General features: G+C 41.9%; 1 protein-coding gene across 1 annotated transcript in view; it reads right to left on the reverse strand.

Moving 5' to 3' along the window:
• The window catches only part of CHCHD6 (coiled-coil-helix-coiled-coil-helix domain containing 6), a 319,284-nt gene extending 300,120 nt beyond the window's left edge, over window positions 1-19,164 (reverse strand). Inside the window, exons 1-2 of the mRNA XM_036738734.1 lie at window positions 18,892-19,164; window positions 2,630-2,810 (exon numbers count right to left, since the gene is read on the reverse strand). Of these exons, the coding sequence (XP_036594629.1) occupies window positions 2,630-2,810; window positions 18,892-18,975 (265 nt within the window). The 5' untranslated portion in view covers window positions 18,976-19,164. The remainder of the gene's footprint in view (window positions 1-2,629; window positions 2,811-18,891) is intronic.
• Between the last annotated feature and the right edge of the window lie 547 nt (window positions 19,165-19,711).

Consider the following 19,711-nt stretch of genomic DNA (forward strand, 5'->3'; position numbering starts at 1 on the left):
TCCTTCATAAGTTCCATTAAGAAGCTATGACTAAAATCCACACTCATTCAATAAAAAAGCAAAATATTTTGTTACAACTAAAATTGAATAAATAATAACAAAATAAATGAATCATTATTTTTCAAGCTGATAAATTTGCCAACTGAACAAAATCCTTCCTATTTCTACAAAAGGTACAACTAGTAAACATGGGTCCCTGACAATTGTCTTTTATTTGCCCTAAATTTACCTCTTTTGATTTTGGAGGGGTAACCATTACTCTAGAGTTCTGAGATTAAGTAAATAAATGAAGGTTTCTCTGGGAGAGGCAGGCATGGTGTAGCACAAGAAGCGCAAATTAGGAAACATAGGTTTCACTAGTGGCTCTGATACTAGCTGTGTGAAGACTAACAACTTGCTAACCCTGAGTCCCAATTTTCACATCTATATACTGGAAAAAGTAAGATTTGTATTACTTACCTCATAATGCTGTTGTAAAGAAGATACTTTGTAAAACTGAAAGGGCTATATAAATGTGAGTTATTATTATGATGGTTGCCAAGTATATACTGCATAGGGTTGTTATGAGGATCAAATAATATATGTGAACCTTAATATACATGTCAGCTATTACTATGCTCATAGGGATTATGTCTTAGGTATCTCTGCATGTCCTACAGAGCCTAGGACAAGTCATTGTACACAGTAGTCACTAAATATGTGTCTGGTGGATTCTCCCTAGGTTGCTGGATGCCAGGTTTCCATGATTTAGTATAAATCTCTAAGCAAACTTCCCAAAATACTAGGGCAAATATGAAGATGTACCAAACACAATCTCTGCCCTCAAGAGATGTCACATCAAGTAGGAGAAACAAGACATGTGGAAAGATAATTACCACACAAGGCAGCATGTGACATGTGCTCTATTACAGTTGATGGAGCGGCAAAGGAACGACTGACTTGACCTCTGGTAGTCACTCACTGGGCAAGGGGCTTCCCTTCTGACGTAGAGCTGCTCTACCAGCCAATCAAAAAACAACAGCTTTTGGGCATACCAAGCCTGAAGGAAAACCTGAATTTCTGTAAACTGGGTTCTCAATCCTGGCTCTGCTACTTATTATCTGTATGGCCTTGGGCAAGTCATCTGGCCTATTAGGGTCTCTGTAAAATGAGAGATTGGACTGGATGCTTTTCTTTGGTCTTGTTTCCTGCTTCTTATTAATAGTCAACACTGTGTTTTGGAGAGAATACAGTAAGGGGCCAAGTAGCCATACAGTCCCAATCCAGATCAACTAAAGTCCAAGGAAGCAAGGAGGATTGAATGAAACTGAAATATAATGCAGTATGTAGTGGGAAAAAAGTATTCACTGACTAATCAAAAGACATAGGTTCTAGTGTTAGGTCTATTGGCATTCCCCACTCTGGATCTCAGTAAGTATTGGACTAAATAATCTCCAGGGTCTCTTTCACTCCTAACATTTTGCTATTTCCAGAGTATCTGCCGGTGGCAATAAAATAGGAAGGAAAAAAAATTCATCCACAGAAGCCTCGGGAAGAACTGTAACTTCATGGCAGTTGGACTTCAAACACTAGAACGAGGGGATGCTGCCAGGCAGAGGCTATGATGCCACTGACTAGAATGCAATCCTTTTAAAAATAACATTAAAATTCACCCCATTCTCATGATAAAACAACAACCAACTGTACTGGCACTGCCCCCTACAGAGACTCCAAACACTTAGAGACAAGTATTTGCCTTCAGTTAGTGAAATAATGTTATCTTCTCTACTTTTTACAGAAAGAATTTGAGACAGAATGAAGGACAGTGGTTTGGCCAAAATCACATTGGGGCTCTGACCATTAACACAAAAAAGTTCTCTATACCCCACCAAGAAGTAAGATCCCCCCAGAATACCATTCTGTGATAAATATTAAAGAAGACCCATGATCTCATCAATTTAGGAGTTTCCTCCAGTGATGTGTGTCACAACCTGCCTATTCTTTGTTACTCTTATCCATGTCCTCACAGCGCTTCTTAAACTGTGCAACAACCCCATCCGCATAGGTTAAGAAGTGCTGAAGCAGTCACAAGTAGAAAAATATTTAAGAAGCCCTGCTCTAAAAAGTCAATCACAGGAGGTCTACCTAGAGTACCTTCCTTACTTTCTCCAAGGTACTTTCTCTCAAGGGTACCTGTACTCTGTCTACTTGTCATCTCTCAGTCTTGCCATACCACCAACCCACATTCTCTTCCCGTTAAGCAATTTGTTAATAATACTGGCTAGTCCTGTTGTTTTTTAGAGTTTCTCATTGGTCATATCCTACAGCCTGCTCCCATTCACTATATTCCTCTCCACTGCCCTCAATATGATTGCTCATATAGCTCATTATCTGAAGGAAGTAATCTTCCATATTTTGCTGCCATGTAGCAATATCAATGAAATTTTTGCATTGAAAACACAAGCCTTTGCATACCAGGGAAGCTTAAGGTCAGAAAAAGAACTCTGCAAAGTGATAAAAAGGGAAAAAATACTCAAGAAAGCTGAGAAAAAAAAGCCACCCAAATATGTGTTCAATAGTAGTCATGGGTAATTCCTCAATCAAATTTTTTATTCTTGTTTCCCTAGGATCTCCCAGTAATCTACCATACCTGTCCTAGGATGCTTTGACTTGCCTTCTGGAGAACCAAATGCAAAAGATGAAGAATGAGAAAATGAAGGAGGAGGTGGTGAAGCAGATGTCGAAGAAGAAGGTGGCGATGCGGAAGATGGCTGCTGCACCCTTGATGATGCAGAGGGGTCCTTCATGCGGTTAACTACATCTTCTGAGAGCTATGGGGGGAAAAGCAAGGGAGAGGGATAGGAAAAAGGGAACAGTTAAGGAATACTTATAAAATAACCACAGCCCACCACAAAGACCTTACCTCCCCCAGATGGAGGACAGGCAACACTTTTTCTGTTTTACAGAGAGAAGCTGGCATATGGTTCTCAAGAAAACAGTTCACAAGTTCTTAGAGCAAACTGTAGATCAGCTAAGAATAAACATTCAAGTTCAATTCAGTTGAACAGTATTTATTAAATGCCCATTCTATCATGCCTTCTGAAAACTCTACTCTGATTAAACTCTTATTTATGTGAGGTCTCTTCAGCTCACGTTCTTTCCATCTTCTGGAACTCACATAAAGCTCAGAAAATCACAGCCACTGTGGAGGCCATCTCTAGTGCTAGGTGCTCCTTCTCTCATGCCCTGACCCCCTGGGTTAGGACAAAAAGAAGGTATATTCCTAGATTGCCCCACCCCCCCACTTCCAGACTGTCACTTTACCATCAACTCAGCAAGTTTCCTTGGAGGTTCACTCATCCAACTCTATCATCTGGTCCAGATCTTTACTGACATTGATCTCCCTTCTTTCCCAAGGAGTCTAGCACCTGGTTCAAAATTGTCTTATCTACCCCAACCCCTGTTCTCATACCGAAAGATTTCAATATACTCACTGACAGCTTCTTGAATCTTCTGGCCTCCCAGGTCAACACCGTCAAGTTTCATGACCTACCTTCTCATTTCATGTCAGTCACCTCAGAAGTGAGTCTCACCATCACTTATAAGTGTGCTACACCTCTACGGTCTTCACCTCTGAAATAAGTTTCTTCCTGATCATACCAGCCTCTACCTCTCATCTTTCTCTTATTAAGCCTATTCTTTGTCCTCACTGTGACTTCCAGTTCCTTTATCTTTCCCAGTTCTATCAGGTCATCCCTGCACTAGCCTCATTTTTTTCTGTTCTTCACAGGCATAACCCAGTGGTTTTTTCATCCATTAAACAAACATTTAATAAGCACTTCCTGTTTGCCAGCACGGTGCTATGGATGTAAAGACAAAAAAAAAAAAAACCAACCAGCCCCTGCCCTCAAGTAGCTTACATTCCATTGGGAACTAGGTGGGGAAAACAATAGGTACATTAAAAATAAAAAATAATTTCCTAGAGGAGGGCACTAGCAACTATAAAGAATCATAATGATCTTCTAGTCAGAAGTAGCATTTTAGCTGAGCTTTCAAAGAAGTTAAAGATTTTATGAGCCTGGGATGAGGAGGAGATAAATTCTACATGTTCAAAGGCACAGTACAGACCCAGAAGGAGGAATGTCATAAATGAGGAACAGCAAATAGGCCAGTTACACTGTAATGTACAGTGGGTGAAGGAAAGCAATGTGCAATAAGACTGAAGAAATGACTACAGCCAGGGCATGGAGGGTTTAAAACAGCAAAAAGAGAGGTTTATATTTTAATTCTCATATCTCCAATAGGAAATACCAGAGCTTCTTGAACAGGGAAATTGACATGGTCATAACTGTGTAGGACCAGCACCTGGCAGTGGTGAGGACATTTAGGAGGCTATCGTAATGGTCCAGAAGAAAGGTAATATGGGCCCGAAACAGGGTAGTAGCCATGTTAGTGGACCAAAGGAAATATTGTGAGCAAGATATATCGCAGGGAGATAACTGATAGCACTTGGCAACTGGCTGAATGTGAGGGGTGATGGTAGAGAGAAAGCTGAAGATTACTCTTGAGAACCTGAGTGATTTAAAAGTTGAGTCTAAGATACCTACGTTAAATTGGAGATCCCAAAAGGCAGCTGGTGGTATGGCATTAATGTTCAGAAGAGAGGCTAGGATTGAATACATACATCTGGGAGATGTCTGCAGAGAGGGGATAAGTCTATGGGAGTTGATGCGATCAACAAGAGAGTACAGAGAGAGAAGTAAGTCCAGGGGAGAGGCTTAGGGTATACCCATTCACAGGATATGGGGCAAGACTGATTATCCAACAAACTAAGAATGAGTGGCCAGACAGCTTGAAGGTTTGGCAAAGAATAAGAAGTTATAGGACAAGGAGGTTCAAAGGTATACCTAAAGAAACAAAGAAAGCAATGGTAGGAATGATCCAGGGGTATAGATAAGGATGAAAAACAAAAGGACTGGTTGATCATTTCAACTACCTACTGTCTTTTTACCCTTGAATTCTACCTTTTTTATCCTCAAGAAGTTTGTCTTCTACTAAGAAATACATGTGCAACAGATAAGTAAATTCAAGACAAATTAAGGAAGATCAGAGCATTAACAAGTATCAATCAACAAGCATTTTAAGTTTCCTTCTAAAATGGCTTCCCATCCACTGCCCACATACCTAAACCAGCAAAATCTTAAAGTATGAACTAGACTAAACTATGTTCAAGAAATCCAATGAGAAACTACAGGAAATGATTTCTTCCATTCCATAACTGCACAAAAAGTCAGCTATGTACCTCCTTCCTCCCCCACCTTTTCCCAAGGAAAACCAGCATCAGGATAGCCTCTCGGCCACGAAGAAAGCACAGACAAGCAAAATACTTTTGAAAGTAGTACACGGAATGTATTATATGCTTTTTTTTTAAAAGCAAGCAACATAAAATGGAGATCCAGTTTCATAAAGAATTTTTTTGTGTTCTGCTATGTGTATGAAAATACTTAATTCTATGAGATAACATGAATATATATGTATATACGTAATTAAATAATATATACTAAGTGAATAGAAGGTAGCATATTAGCAGCTGGGACAATCTGTAAAGGCTTTCTGCCAAAGGTAGTGCTTGAGCTGACTCTTGAAGGAAACTAGAGCTTCCAACAGGTGGAGGTAAGGAAGGAGTTGGGGTTGGGGCAGGAGGGGGGCAGCCACTGCAAAGGAACAGAGACAGGAGATAGTGTGACTCATGTATAGAATGAGCAGGCCAGTAGGACTAGATTACAGAATGCAAGGAGAGGAGAAATGTGTAAGAAAGACAAGAAAGGTAGAAAGGAGCCAAGCAATGAAAAGTTTTAAATGGCAAGTGGAAAAGTGTTTATCTCACTTTAGAGGCAAGAGGAAGTAACTAGAGGAGAGGAATAAGTCCAAAAAAGGCTCCTTGTGGGACGCCTGAGCTGAGCCTGAAGGAAGCTAAGGATCCTGACAGGCACAGGTGAGGGGTGAATGCATTTTGGCACAGAGGGCAGCCTGTGCGAAAGAAAGGAGGCGAGAGATAGAACGCTGCGTTCAGGGAAGAGCTAGTAGACTAATCAAACTAGGAAGTGGAGTACCAGAAAGAATGTAGTAAGAAATAAGTCTTGAAAGGACTCAGGAGTTGAATAACTCCTCCTCCCCTGAAAGAGCTAAATGCTGCTGGATAAAGCTGCATAAAGAAGATGAAGCCATATACTACAACTGTCTATCACCTAACCTCCCACTTTAAACACAGGGGCCATCTCCTATGAACTCCCTCATCTCTGCTCCTATGAACCTAAAAGTCCCTCTGCATTAGCCCTGCCCTCTCCTGCCCTTCAGTCCTTGAGGAAGGGCTGGTCTTTTTCCTTATTAAGTCGATTCCCCTCTACTTTTGGATACCACTAATTGTTAGGAAGCTTCTTCCTAACAATGGGCCTGAATCTACCTCTTTGCAGCATCTACCCCATTGCTCCAGAACCTCTCCTCTGGCACAAAACTGAGTAAATCCCGTTCCTCCCCCACCAGAGAGCCCTTCGACTTCTTGAAGACAGTTTTTGCATCCTCACTCTACTTTCTCCGGCTTCTATTTTCCAGTTCCGTCACACGACACGCACTCAAGGCTCTTCACTAACTGACCACATCTCTACCATCCTCAAAACGCTTCCTATGGACTGCAAAATAAAAAATAAACCTCGGACCAACATCTGAAGGTTCTCCACAGTGTGACTCCCACCTACATTTCCAGTTTATTTCAAATTCAACCCCTTCACATGGTCAATATTTCAGCCAAGTGACCCACAAGCTTCAACACTCCATTCTGACACCCCATTTCTGATGCCTGTGTACTCACAAAGGAATTCACCCCTTCCTGAAATGCACTCTCTCCTTCTCTTGGTACCCTCAGGCACTATATTGTATATGCAGTCTTTTCTGATTACCTGCAGTTGTTAATGTTCTCTCCCTCCTCAAAGTCTCTTGGATCTACTTATCTGTTTACATGTTGTACCCCCCAAGTGAAATGTGAGCTCTGGGAGAACAAGGACTCCCCTGTTTTGTCTTTACCTCACTAGCACCCAATAACTGCTCCGCACATAGTAGGTATTAAATAGCTGTTGTTCAACTGAATTTTATTGATTCTGACACTGAGTTTGGGCACTCAATGCCTGCATACAAGAAGCCACTGAAGAAGACAACGAAGGCCTCAGAATGCCTGTTCGGGAAAAAGCTGAAAGGTAACACTAATGGACTTTACTAGGGGTGCACAATGAAGTGAATTCCGGTAGCAGCTGCCAACAGTCCCATGAATGCTGCAGAGGTGAGCCATATGCCACAGAGAAGGAATCCTGCTCACAAAAGGCACAAGGAGTAAGGCCATTACTACTGAAGCACAAAGAACAGTCAGTCAATGGCCCTGGGAATCTACTGAAAGTAACTGCCATGCTCTCCTCTCTTGCAGAAGCTGTCTCCTTGGCCTGAATCTGCTTGACTTCTACCACCCTCTACACAGGACACTAATAGCACTAGAATCACAAGTCTCTGCCTATAATGAATCACTGAACTATGCTGCCTGGTAAATAAAGGGTTAAGTAAAACATTGGCAGATGCCCTGTTGGCAACAAGAGAAATTTGCAATATTTTGTAATGTTGCTACAAAATAGAGCAAGTAATATTTTTAATCAACAAATATATATACATACACTGTAGTCGTGTGAGACTAAACACCATCTGGGAAATGGCATTCACACCAACATAACCAGAGTGGAGGTCTGCAAATCTAGATTCAAACCTTGAAATTCAAAATAGCCCCAGGCATACTAGACTCCATCCATGGTCTCAAGAGCTAAGGGGGAAAATGGTGTAGAAGGCAGAGGCAACTTAGAACAGTAGAAAGACCTGCAAGTTCTGCAAGTCACAATACTTGGGTTCTAGTTGCAGTACTAGCTATGTGACCTGGGACAAATAATTTCTTTCTGGGCTTCAGTTTTCTTCTCTGTAGAGCAGGTTAGACTTAGAGCAGAGGTCTTAACCTGCGGCACCCCATTAAGAGGTCCAGGGATGGATTTCAGGGAGTCTCTGAACTTCTTTTTCTTAGTATTTGGACAACGATCTCAATATAATCATTTCCTTTGTTATCCTAATGTATTTTATTTTATGCATTCAACGACATCATTCTAAGGAGTCCATTGACTGCCAAAAGGCTGGTTAATGACACAACAAAAAGTCAAGAACCCCTGGACTAGACAGTGTTCACAGCCTCTTCCAATCTGGAGCTCTATGTTCTACAATTCTAAAACTGATCCCTTAGTTCATACATCCAGCCTGAGACAACACAAGAAAAATCCAACAAAGTCCTTCGAGCAGTGGTATCAAACTCAAATAGAAACGGGGGCCACTAAACTGTACATTAGGATCCCTGTGGCCACAGAAGGGCTTAGAAAACCACATATCATTATGACCTATGTTCTACTGTATTTTTATTCATTTTTAGAAATATTTCCCAAATATGTTTTAATTGGATTCAAGCAGATCCTGGATTGACTAATACCCAGACCTTTGCCCTCAAGCACACTCTACAAACCTGACCTCTAGATCTTCCTGTGCCCTCAAGAAACTTGAAAAGTAGAAACTTCTAGAGGACAGATCCTGTGCCTTTTCACTGTCCCCTCAATGCACACAACACAATAGGTATCCATAAATTTTTTAAAGATGAGCAAGTTAACGAAGAATCCCAATTCTTTAAGGCACAAAGAAAGCCAGAGCCTCACAAAGCAAAACAAAAGGAAAGAATCAGGTAGGCCTGGGAAGAAACGGTTTCCCCAGCAGAAGGTAGCAAGAGTTCACTGCCACTCCAAAGAGTACTGGGGAACATTACTGCTACTGGAATGAGCTAGACCCAAACACCTAACCTTTTTAATTCAGTATCTATTATATACCAATTTCTGGACTAAGCACTATGGAAGACTTAAAAGATATACCAGAGACTGTTCAAATGTTAACTATAGCAATAAAAGAAGAAAAAGAAATTGAAGAATTGAAGGAACATAAAGGGTGATACCATAAGAAAAGTAGGAGAGCAAAGAATAGTTTACCTGTCTGATCTATGGAGAAGGGAAGAATTTATGACCAAACAAGGAGATAGAGAGCATTACTAAATATAAAATGGACAATCTTGATTATACTGAATTAAAAATTAAAATTGTTTTTCACAAACAAAACCAGCACAACCAAGATTAGAAGGAAAGTAGAAAGCTGGGAAACGATTTTTACAGCAAGTGTCTCAGATAAAGGCCTCAGTTCTCAAATATAGAGTACTGAGTCAACTCTGTAAGAATACAAGCCATTCCCCAATTGACAAATGGTCAAAGGATATGAATAGGCAGTTTTCAGATGAAGAAATCAAAACTATTTATAGTCATATGAAAAAATACTCTAAATTACTGCTGATCAGAGAAATGCAAATTAACACAACTCTGAAATACCCCCTCACAACTATTAGATTAGCTAATATGATAGATAGAACCATGTCACTCCCCTAGTCAACAAACTCTCATGGATCCCTATTGTCTCAAGACTCAAATACAAAATGCTCTGTTTGGCATTCAAAGCCCTTCATAACTTAGTCTGCTCCTGGCTTTCCAGTCTTCTTACACCTTATTCCCCACCACATACTCTTCCATCCACTGACAATAGCCTCCTGGCTCTTCCATGAACAAGATACTTCATATCTTGATTCTGGCCATTTTCTCTGTCACCCATGCCTAGAATGCTCTCCCTCCTCATTTCTGTCTATTGGCTTCCCTAGCTTCCTTTAAGTCCCAACTACAATCCCACCTTCTACACAGGAAGCCTGTCCCCACCCCTCTTAATTCCAGTGCCTTCTCTCCATTAATTATTTCCTATTTATCCTATACGTAGCTTGCTTTGTACATAACTGTTTCCATGTTGTCTCCCCAATTTCACTGTAAGCTCCTTAATGGCAGAGACTATCTTTTGCCTCTTTTTTGATCCCCAGTGCTTGGCATAGTGCTTGGCGCAAAATAAGTACACAATGAATGTTTACTGGTTGATTGATTTTTTCCACATACATGATATTCCATCTCCCATGTCCATTCCTGGAATATACTTTGTCTTTAGCTCTACTTCTTATAATCCCTGTCTGGTTTCCAAGCCCTTTCTTGATCCCTTTGGCAGCTAATACCACCATCCCCCTCCCCTTTAAATTATCTTGTATTTACTTTGTATATCCTTGTACATGCATAAACATAGGTGAACACAGATTCTGCACCTGGGGTGCCAGCACACCTTGGCTAAAAGCTTGGTGCTTTGCAGAAATCCAGGTATACTATGTTTTATGGCTTCCCCCTGATTTATCTATCAATACAGTAACTCTATCAGAAGAGAAATGAGATTAATCTAGAAGATTAGGGAAACACATACATCTCAGTGTACAAGCTATCTCTCCAGATAGAATGGAAGTTCCTGGGGACAGGGACCATTTTATTTTTGTCTGTCTATATTCAGCGTCTGGCATGTAGTTTGGGCTTAATAAATGCTTATTGGTTTAATGTTTGGGGAAAAGAAAGAACACAGACAAATGGCTCTGGGAAAATTTGTTTTAAACCAACATCAATGGAGTGCCTCTACTCTATTTTCCCCTAACTCTCTGACACAAATTTCCTCTCTATTTTCCTGAAGGTCTATTTAGCACCAAACTACTGAAAAGAATTTAAAACTGTACATTTCTCTGACAGTTTACATTTTTTTACAAACACTTCTACCTCACACCTGAGTCTTAAAACAATGTTCTGTGGTACCTGGGATATGTGAATTGTGGAGGAGACAAGGCAATGAAGATATTATACCCATTTTACAGCTGAAGAAATGAAGGGCCAAAAAAATTCAATGATCTGCCCAAAATTGTTAGCAACAAAGAAAGAACTAGCTCCAAGGCCTTTCCACTGCAGATAATCCCTTCCCTCCAAATCTTGAGAACAAAAAGGCTGTACTGGAAAAATCGCGGGACCAGGAGTCCTAAACAGAGACCCTGGCGAGGAGTCCCAGCTTTTCACTAGGCTTGTGACTCCAACTAGGTACTTCAGTGCAGCAAACATAAGGCACCTGTGAGTCTCAGTTTCCTCATCTGTGCCATGAGGAAAAGGTCTGTACTGCCTATTCCCAGGGGTGCCCCCTAACACTGCAGAGCTCACAGCTCTTGCAGCAGGGTTGGTGGGATAGAACACGAACAAAGCAGGACAGCACGACGTGGGCACAGGATGACCAGCATCAGTGTGGTACAGGCCAAGAAACAGAGAGCAGGGTCAGCGACAGAGAGACTAGAGTCATGTATGCTCCCCTAAATAATGACAACTCAGCTCACATCTACATAGCACTTAGAAAGGCCTACAGAGTGCTTTAATCACGTCATCTAGTAATGTAATAATCATAATCATAACTAGCATCTACTGTGTGCCAAGCACTGGGCTAAACCCTTTCCAATCATTACTTCATTTGACCCTCACAACCACCCTGGGAGATAGGTGCTATTATTATGCCTATTTTACAGAGGTTACATGACCTAACCAGGGTCACACAGCCAGTAAGTGTTTAGGGCAGGATTTGAACTCAGGTCCTCCTGACCGCAGGCCCAGTGCTCTAGTCACTATACCACCAGCTGCCTCATTTAATCATTTAATCCTTAAGCAACCCAGATCTACTATTTACACAATGACTGGACAAAAATGAAGTAGGTAGGATAGGTCGCTATCCCTACCTTACATATGAAGAAACTGAAGCTTCCAAAGGTTCAATCATCTGACCAAAGTAAGGCAACAAGCGGCTGCGCTGGAATTTGAGCCATCTGCTGACCGTAACAACTTTCCCTTTCCCTTTCAAACTCTCTGCTCCCCGTCTCCGCCTTTCAGTCCTTCCACCCACCAACCCCCTTCCTTTTCAACCTTTTTCCCTCTCTAGTGATTCCTCCTCAATCCTCCCTTCTATCCCACCCCTCTATTCCCACTACTTCCACTTCCCTTTATTTCTCTGCCACCTTCCATTCAAAATTTTGAAATCATCAACATCTCTGAGCTAGAAGGAACCTCAGAGATCATCTAGTCCAACCTCCTCATGTATACAGAAAAGGAAATTGTCAGAAGCGTCACTGTAAGAATGTGAAGAATGCCAACTCTCGGAATGAGCTGGGGCTCCAGACAAATGCTAAAGAATTTTTTTAAAAGGGCTTTGAAAGCTATTTAGGGGATCAAGAAGATCAAATGTGAAAGGATCGCTGCGAACTCAACTCTTGGTTTGCTTCTGTTTCATCCACCAAAGAGAATGACCTTTCAACTGGGAAGGCTCAAACAAAAATGGTAAATTAGGGAGCTGAAATCCAAGATAAGTGAATGGGGGCAAGAACGTGCCCATCTGCCATCAATGAGTTCAAATTACCAGGCCAGAACTAACCACATCAGACTGTCAAATGCACCACAACACTCCACAGGGCAGTCTGAACCACATTAAAATACAATTGGGAAACATTTCACAAAATAAATAACAACAGAATAGAATACAAATCATGTCAATGTGGAGTATTCTAAGTCAGTATGTGGCTGCAAAATTTGTATTTGTTTGATGCCAGTGAATTGCATGAACTACTAGAAGAACTACCAGATCTGACTGCTGAGCTGCTGTCAGCAACCTCCAAAAACCCATGAAGAATGGGAGACAATGGGAAAATGTGGTCCTCATATTCAAGATGTAAAACAGTCTTCAGACTTTTCCTGGCAAAATTCAAGAATGTATTACTAAAAGGACGGTTTGTGAACACTTGGAAAGGGAAGTAGTGAACACTAGGAGACAGCATCACTTCATCATGACCAGGTATATGAGATTAACCGTATTTTCTCTTTTGATACGGTTACTAGCCTGGTAGATTTGGCCAATGCCAAAGACTTAGTATGCTTGATTTTCAAAAGCATTTAACAAAATTTCTCTAGCTGTCTTTGTGGACAAGATGGAGAAATGCAGGACAGACAAAGTACAACGAGATGAATCTGGAAATGATTGAAAGACTGGATCCAAAAAGTTTCCACAATTCAAACAATGTGGTACAGTAGTCAACAGAATGATGGATTTGGATTCGAATCCTAGTTCTTCCACATGTGAGACCTTGGCCAACTCCCTTAACCATTCTGTGCCTCAGTTTTGTCATCTATAAATGAGAAGGCTGAACCAGATGACCTCTTAAGTCCTTCCAACTCTAGATTTATGACAGTGTCCCAGGGATCTGTCCTTAGTCCTGTGTTATCTAAAATCTGTAGCAACAAACTGAAGGGTGAAATGACATGCTAACCAAATTTAAACCTAGAACAATGGGTCAAATCTAATAATTATAAGGATAATGTAATATTCCTACACTTGGATTTTTAAAAATCAACTGAATAAATTCATTGAACTGAACGAATAAAAGATCGGACAGATGTAACTGACATAATAGCTGACATCTCTACAGCAATTTTATGATTAGTAAATCAATAATGGGGCACATTATCCCATTTGAGTCTCACAACAACACTAAGAGGTAGGTACTACAGGTATTACTATCATCATTTTAGAGACGAGGAAACTGAGGTTCCAAAAGGTTCCAAGACTTGCGCAAATAATTCAGCTGAGCACTGGAGGAAGGTTCTCCTAACCCCAGCCCCACGGCTGTGTCTCCACCAAGATGTCTCTCAGAGAGAACAAGGACTAGACGACAGTTTTTGTGGAAAAGATTTGAGGTTCTATTGGATCGCAAGCTGAATGTGGAAATCAGCAGGGTGGCGAGCAACCAGGCCTAATGCCTTGGATGAGGGAGATAAAAATTCCTCTACACTCTGCCCTAGTCAAGCGACACAGAGACCGTGCTCAGTTCTGGGAGCCCTATTTTAATAAGGATGTTAACAAGCAAGATCTCAGCCAAAGGAAAGCAACTGAGATAATGACAGGACTTGCAATCAGTGGTTGAAGGAAAGAAGGACTTTTAGCCTGGGGGAGAGGAGACTTACACAGAAACCATAGCTGTCTTCAAGTATCTGATGAGCTGCCTTATGACAAAGGGATCGCCTGCATCACTCAGCCCCAGAGGGCAGAACCAGGAAGAAGGGTAAAAGTTGCAGAGAGGCAACTCTCTAACTCTATGTAATAAAATAAAAACTTCCTAACAATTAGAGCTGTCCAAAAGACTGTCCTAGACTCTCTTCAGTTTTCATATATGCTCTCTTGGTGATTTTATAACTCCCATGGGCTCAATTATTATCTCTATGCAGATAACTCCCAGATTTATACATCTAGCCCTAGTCTTTCCCTTAAGGGTCCAGTCCCACATCTCTAGCCAGATGGTCACACCTCAAACTCAACATGTCCAAAAGAGAGCCCACCATTTTACCTGCTTCTCCCTCACCCTCCCAATCAGCCAGGTTCACAACCTCAGTTATCTTTGGCTTCTTCCTTTCCCCTACCTAATCAATGGCCAATTCTTAATAATTCTACCTCCAGAACATCTTTCTCTAACAGATCTCCCTTTCTACATTCACAAATCTACTACCCTAGTTCAAGTACACGTCACTTCTTATGAGCATTTTCACTGGCTGTTCCCATGCCTGGAATGTCTTCCTCCTCATCTCTGCCTCCTGCCTGGCTTCCTTCAGATCCTACCTAAAATCTCATCTTTTACAAGAACCCTTTCCCAATACCCCTAATTCTAGTGCCTTCCCTCTACTGATTATCTCTAACTTATCCTATATCATATATATGTACAGATATATTTGTGTCTTGACTTTCACGTAATTGTTTGTATTTTGTCTCCCTCATTAGACTGAGTCCCTTGAGAACAGAGACTGTCTTTTGCCTTTCCTTGTATCTCCAGGACCTAGTACAGTGCCTGGCACATAGTAGGCCTTAAGAAACATTTATTAACTCGGTGGCTAGATTAACATCTCCTAATTGGACTCTTAACCTTTCAGCCTCTCCCCTCTCCAACCCATTAACCACGGAACTGCCAACGTATTGCTCCTAAAATAGGTCTGACAATGCCATATACCCCACCTCCAACAGCATCATCAGCATTTCCCCAGAGCTTCTAAGATAAAAATCAAATTCCTCTCTGTATTTGGCATATAAAGCCTCTCACAATCTGGCTACAGTTGACATTTGCAAGCTTACTGCACCAGGATTCCCCTTTACGCCCTCTGTGTTCTGGCCAGGCTGGCTCACTTGCTGTTCTTCCAACTTCAAGTTCCTTCTTGCTCCTCTGACTTTGCACTTGCTGCTTCCCCTGCCTGGAAAGGCCATCCTCCTCACTTCAACCTCTTGGAATCCTGAGCTTCCTTCAAATTTCAACTCATATGCCACCTTCAAGGGGAGCCTTTTCTGATCCACCCAGTTGTTAGAGCTCTCTCTCTGTGACCCCCATATTGGACAGTGCACCAAAGATGTCTTCAAACAGAAGCTAGGTGGCCATTTGTCTCATGGTTAATGTCTCTAGACTTAGGATTTTCTCCTTTGTGAAAATAAAGGGGTTGGTCTAGAACAGGGGTTCTTAATCTTAAGTCTGTGAACCTGTTCTTTTTTAAAAAATGTTACAACTATACTTCGGTAATTGGTTTCCTTTTTTAATCCTATACGTTTATATATTTTAAAAAATGATTCTGAGGAGTCCCTAGGCTTCACCAGACTATGAAAGGGGTCCATGACACAAAGGTTAAGAACCCCTAGCCTAGAAAGTTTTCTAAACCCCCATCTACCTATAAATAATAACAGCTGAAATTTATATAATGCTTCAATATTTTCAAAGCACTGTATACTTATTATCTCACTTGATTCCTCAAACAACCTTGCAAAGTAGGTGTTGTAACTATCTCCATTTTGCAAATTAGAAAACAGTCTGAGAGGTTAAATGTTTTGTCACAGATATCATCTCCGGGAGAAGTCCAACCCAGGCCCGACTGACTCCAACCACTGTTCTATCCATCACACCACACAACCTCTCAGTGAAAAGGTAACAAAGCCCCCAAAGGGCAGGCAACATACTGACAGAGAGCTCGGAGGAGGACAAGGCCTCAGACACACGAATTCTATAGGCCCGTAGACAGAATCTGACCTACCCAAAATTACCCAGACCACTGGTGACAGAAACAGGATTGGAAACCCAAGTCTCCCGCCTTCTGGTCCAGGGCTCTTTCCCATCCCTGCCTCTACCTTTTCCCTCTAACTTAAGAGTCAGGAGCCCTGGGTTCAAAGTCTGCCTCTGCTGGTAATGATAAAGACCTGGAACTAAGGGAGTGCCCCTCAATTGAGAAATGGCTGAATAATTCAGAGCATATGAAGGTGATGGAATATGATCGTGCTTTTAAAAAAAAGGTGAAAGGAATGGTTTCAGAGAAATCTAGAAAGGTTTGTATAAATTATGCAAAGCATTTTTCAAACTTTAAAGTACTATATTAAATGCTAACTAGTCATCTTCATAGGTTTTACATTCATCATTTTGGCTATCTGTGGGTTGGCCAATGATAATTAAATGGGAATTTTTGGAGATCTGTGGTGTACTGCGGAAAATCACAGATGACTTGCATATATATACATATATATAGTATATATATTTAAAGAAAATGAAAAGAACTTTAATAAGTCATAAATGCATAAATATTATATTAATCTATTTTATAATTTATTACTATAAGTATATATACATGAACTTATCATTAACAGTGAGATTTTGTTAAAAGTTTCAGCGAGCCAAAGAATTATGGGCTATGCACTCTTTGGAGACACCTTCTCTTTGTCCCTCTGCCATCTAGAGTCATGATTTTCTCCCCCCGGTGATGTCTCTATCTAGGGCTTTTCTTGGAAAGAATTTTTTCTGTGAAGCAGTTACTGAAGCTGTACAGAGGGATGCAAAGACCATGCATATTGTGTGAGATACTAATCTCTCTCAAGTAGAAACTGCAATTTTTTGTGGGTGCAGTGCTTCGTTTTACTTGTTTTTTTGTGTTAAATATGGTCAGAATTATTAAAAATAAAGGTTTGGGTTGGGGCCTAGATGGGGGGCAGATAGACCATCAGGCCTGGAGATAGGAAGACTCATCTTTCTGAGTTCCGATCTGGCCTTAAACATTTACTACTAGTTGTGTGACCCTGGGCAAGTCATTTACCTCTGCCTCAGTTTCCTTATATATTGAATGAGTTGGAGAAGGAAATGACAAACCACTCCAGTATCTTCACCAAGAAAACCCCAAAAGGGATAACAAAAAGTTGTATGCAATTGAAAAGATGGCTAAACAACAACAAATGGGAATGTTTTTCACATTCATGGGGGTCCTGTGCCCCCAACCTCTGCCAATGTCAAGGGATGACTATATTATTACTGCTGTCCTATGAACTGATGCAGTGAGCCTGATCAGAAGAACAATTTATACAACACAATCAAGACAAACAACTTAGACTTTCAAGAACACCAGTCACTGCAAAGACCAAGCACGGCTGCAGAGGACTTAGGGTGAAGCACGCTACCCACCTTCTGACAGAGAATGGACTCAGAGTGCCGACTAAGGCATACTTTTTGGACATGGACGAGGGGCGGATGCATTTTGCTTGACTATCCATATTAGTTACAAAAGCTTTGTTTTATGCCACCCAACTCTTCATAAAGCAGTGATAGACTCAGGATATGGGTTGAGACAGATATTTTTTGGACAAGGCAGACAAGGAAATTAGTTTTGCTTGACTATACATATTTAAGAAAAAAGGTTTTGTTTTATGCTACCCACCTCCTGATAGTGAGGTGATAGCCTCAAGGTTTTATATTTATTTTATTTATATGTGTGTATACATATATATACACGTATGTATAGTATTAAGAAAAACAGATTCCTATACTGGCCATATCTATCTAGAATCTAGATAGATAGCAGTATGATTTCTTGTTGTTCAGTCATTCCTCACATATTTGTGTGTGTGTGTGTGTGTGTGTGTGTGTATACACACATACAGACAGGCCTCAGTGTCTTCATACGTGTATATACACACACACAGACACATATGTGGACCTTGGTTTCCATATGTATGTACATATGCTTGTATACAGACCTCTTTCCTCGTGTGTGTGTATACAGCCTGTTTCCTCATACGCATGTGTGTATACATAAAATGTATCATATATAACATGTGAGATGTATAACATTTTACATAATATATAAAATGTTCTGTAAAATATGTTGTATATAAAATATATGTGTATATATAAAATATATATTATATATAAAATACGTGTATATATAAAATATATATAAAAGGCATAGATAGGGCCTCAGTTTCTTCATGTGTTTATACAAACATATGTGTGTGTACACAAAGAGAGAGCAGTGGCCAATGTAGGAATCTGTTTTGCTTGACTACACACACTTTTAACAGTTTGTTTTTTCTGGCATCCTCAATTTGGGGAGGAAAGGGGAGAGAATGAAGATCTGGAAATAAAATATAATCATTAAAAAAACAAAACACAGGCTTTATTTATTTCTCTTTCTTTCTCATGGGGGTGGTGCAGGAAGAGGTGGGCTTTTGTTCACTGAAAGACACAAAAGTGGGTTTTTGTTTTGTTTTGTTTTAAAACCAGGCTCTGCTCGTCACTCGCTGGGGGGCCCAGCCCCCTCAGCACCGGGGCGATGTGACCTTGGACAGGTCCCTTCCCACCTCTAGGCCTCAGTTTCCCCGCCCGGCAGGTGGGAGGGGCCGGTGGGGACTCGCCAGCCCGCGTCCCTCCCGCTCGCCAGCTCCCAGAGTCGGCCTGAGGATTCCCCGCCCCCTCCCCCTTCCCCGCCCCCTCCCGCCGGCGCGGCGGGCGCGGCCTGGCCCCGCACTCACCCGGATCCCCTGCAGCACCCGCACCCGCTCCTCCTCGTCCACCCCGAAGGACACCTTGCGGGGAGTGCTCTCGGTGCTCCCCATCCCCGCCCTCCCGGCACAGAGATCCCCGGGGAGGTTCTGGAGGCGAAGGGGAGCAAACACGGACAAACTGTTTCTTCCACAGAACCCTAGAACCCGCTTCGGGACTCCCTGTTCCCTCCGGCTCCCTCAGTCTTCGCAGCGAGCTCCCCGCTAACAAGGCTTCATCTTATTGGCCGCCCGCGAGCGGGCAACCAATCGCGGAGGGCTTCCCTCGAGGGGCATGCTGGGAATTGTAGTCTTTCCCCCGCCCCAACCTTCCATGGGAGGGTCTGCTTCATGGAGCCCCGCCCCTCCAGGCGCCTAAATCCAAAATATGTCCCCCAACAGGATGGGGTGTCAGAAAAGAGGGTCCCCCAGCCTGGTGGCCAGCATCGCATCTACACCCGGCCCGTGGGGCGTTAGCTAAATCATTTCGCCCCAGAGAGGCAACCCAGAGGCGTAGCCTAGTGCAAAGGACATTAATCATGGTATCACAAGTCCGGGGTTCAGATCCAACCGTGGCCTCACCAGCTGTGTGCCCTTGAGCATGTCGCAGATCTAGAGCTGGGAGGACCTCAGAGTCCATCCGCTCCAACCCCGCCACCACTCCCTCCCCACCACACCCATTTTACATATGGGGAGACTGAGTCCCAATGACTTGCCTAAGGTCACACCCTTGCCCAAAGTCACTTACATAATCAGCATCAGAAGCAAAATTTATCCCAGGCCTTCTGACCCCAGGGCCAGCAGCCTCTCT

The sequence above is a fragment of the Trichosurus vulpecula genome, chromosome 9 (assembly GCF_011100635.1).
Source record: "Trichosurus vulpecula isolate mTriVul1 chromosome 9, mTriVul1.pri, whole genome shotgun sequence".
Taxonomy (NCBI): Eukaryota; Metazoa; Chordata; class Mammalia; order Diprotodontia; family Phalangeridae; genus Trichosurus; species Trichosurus vulpecula.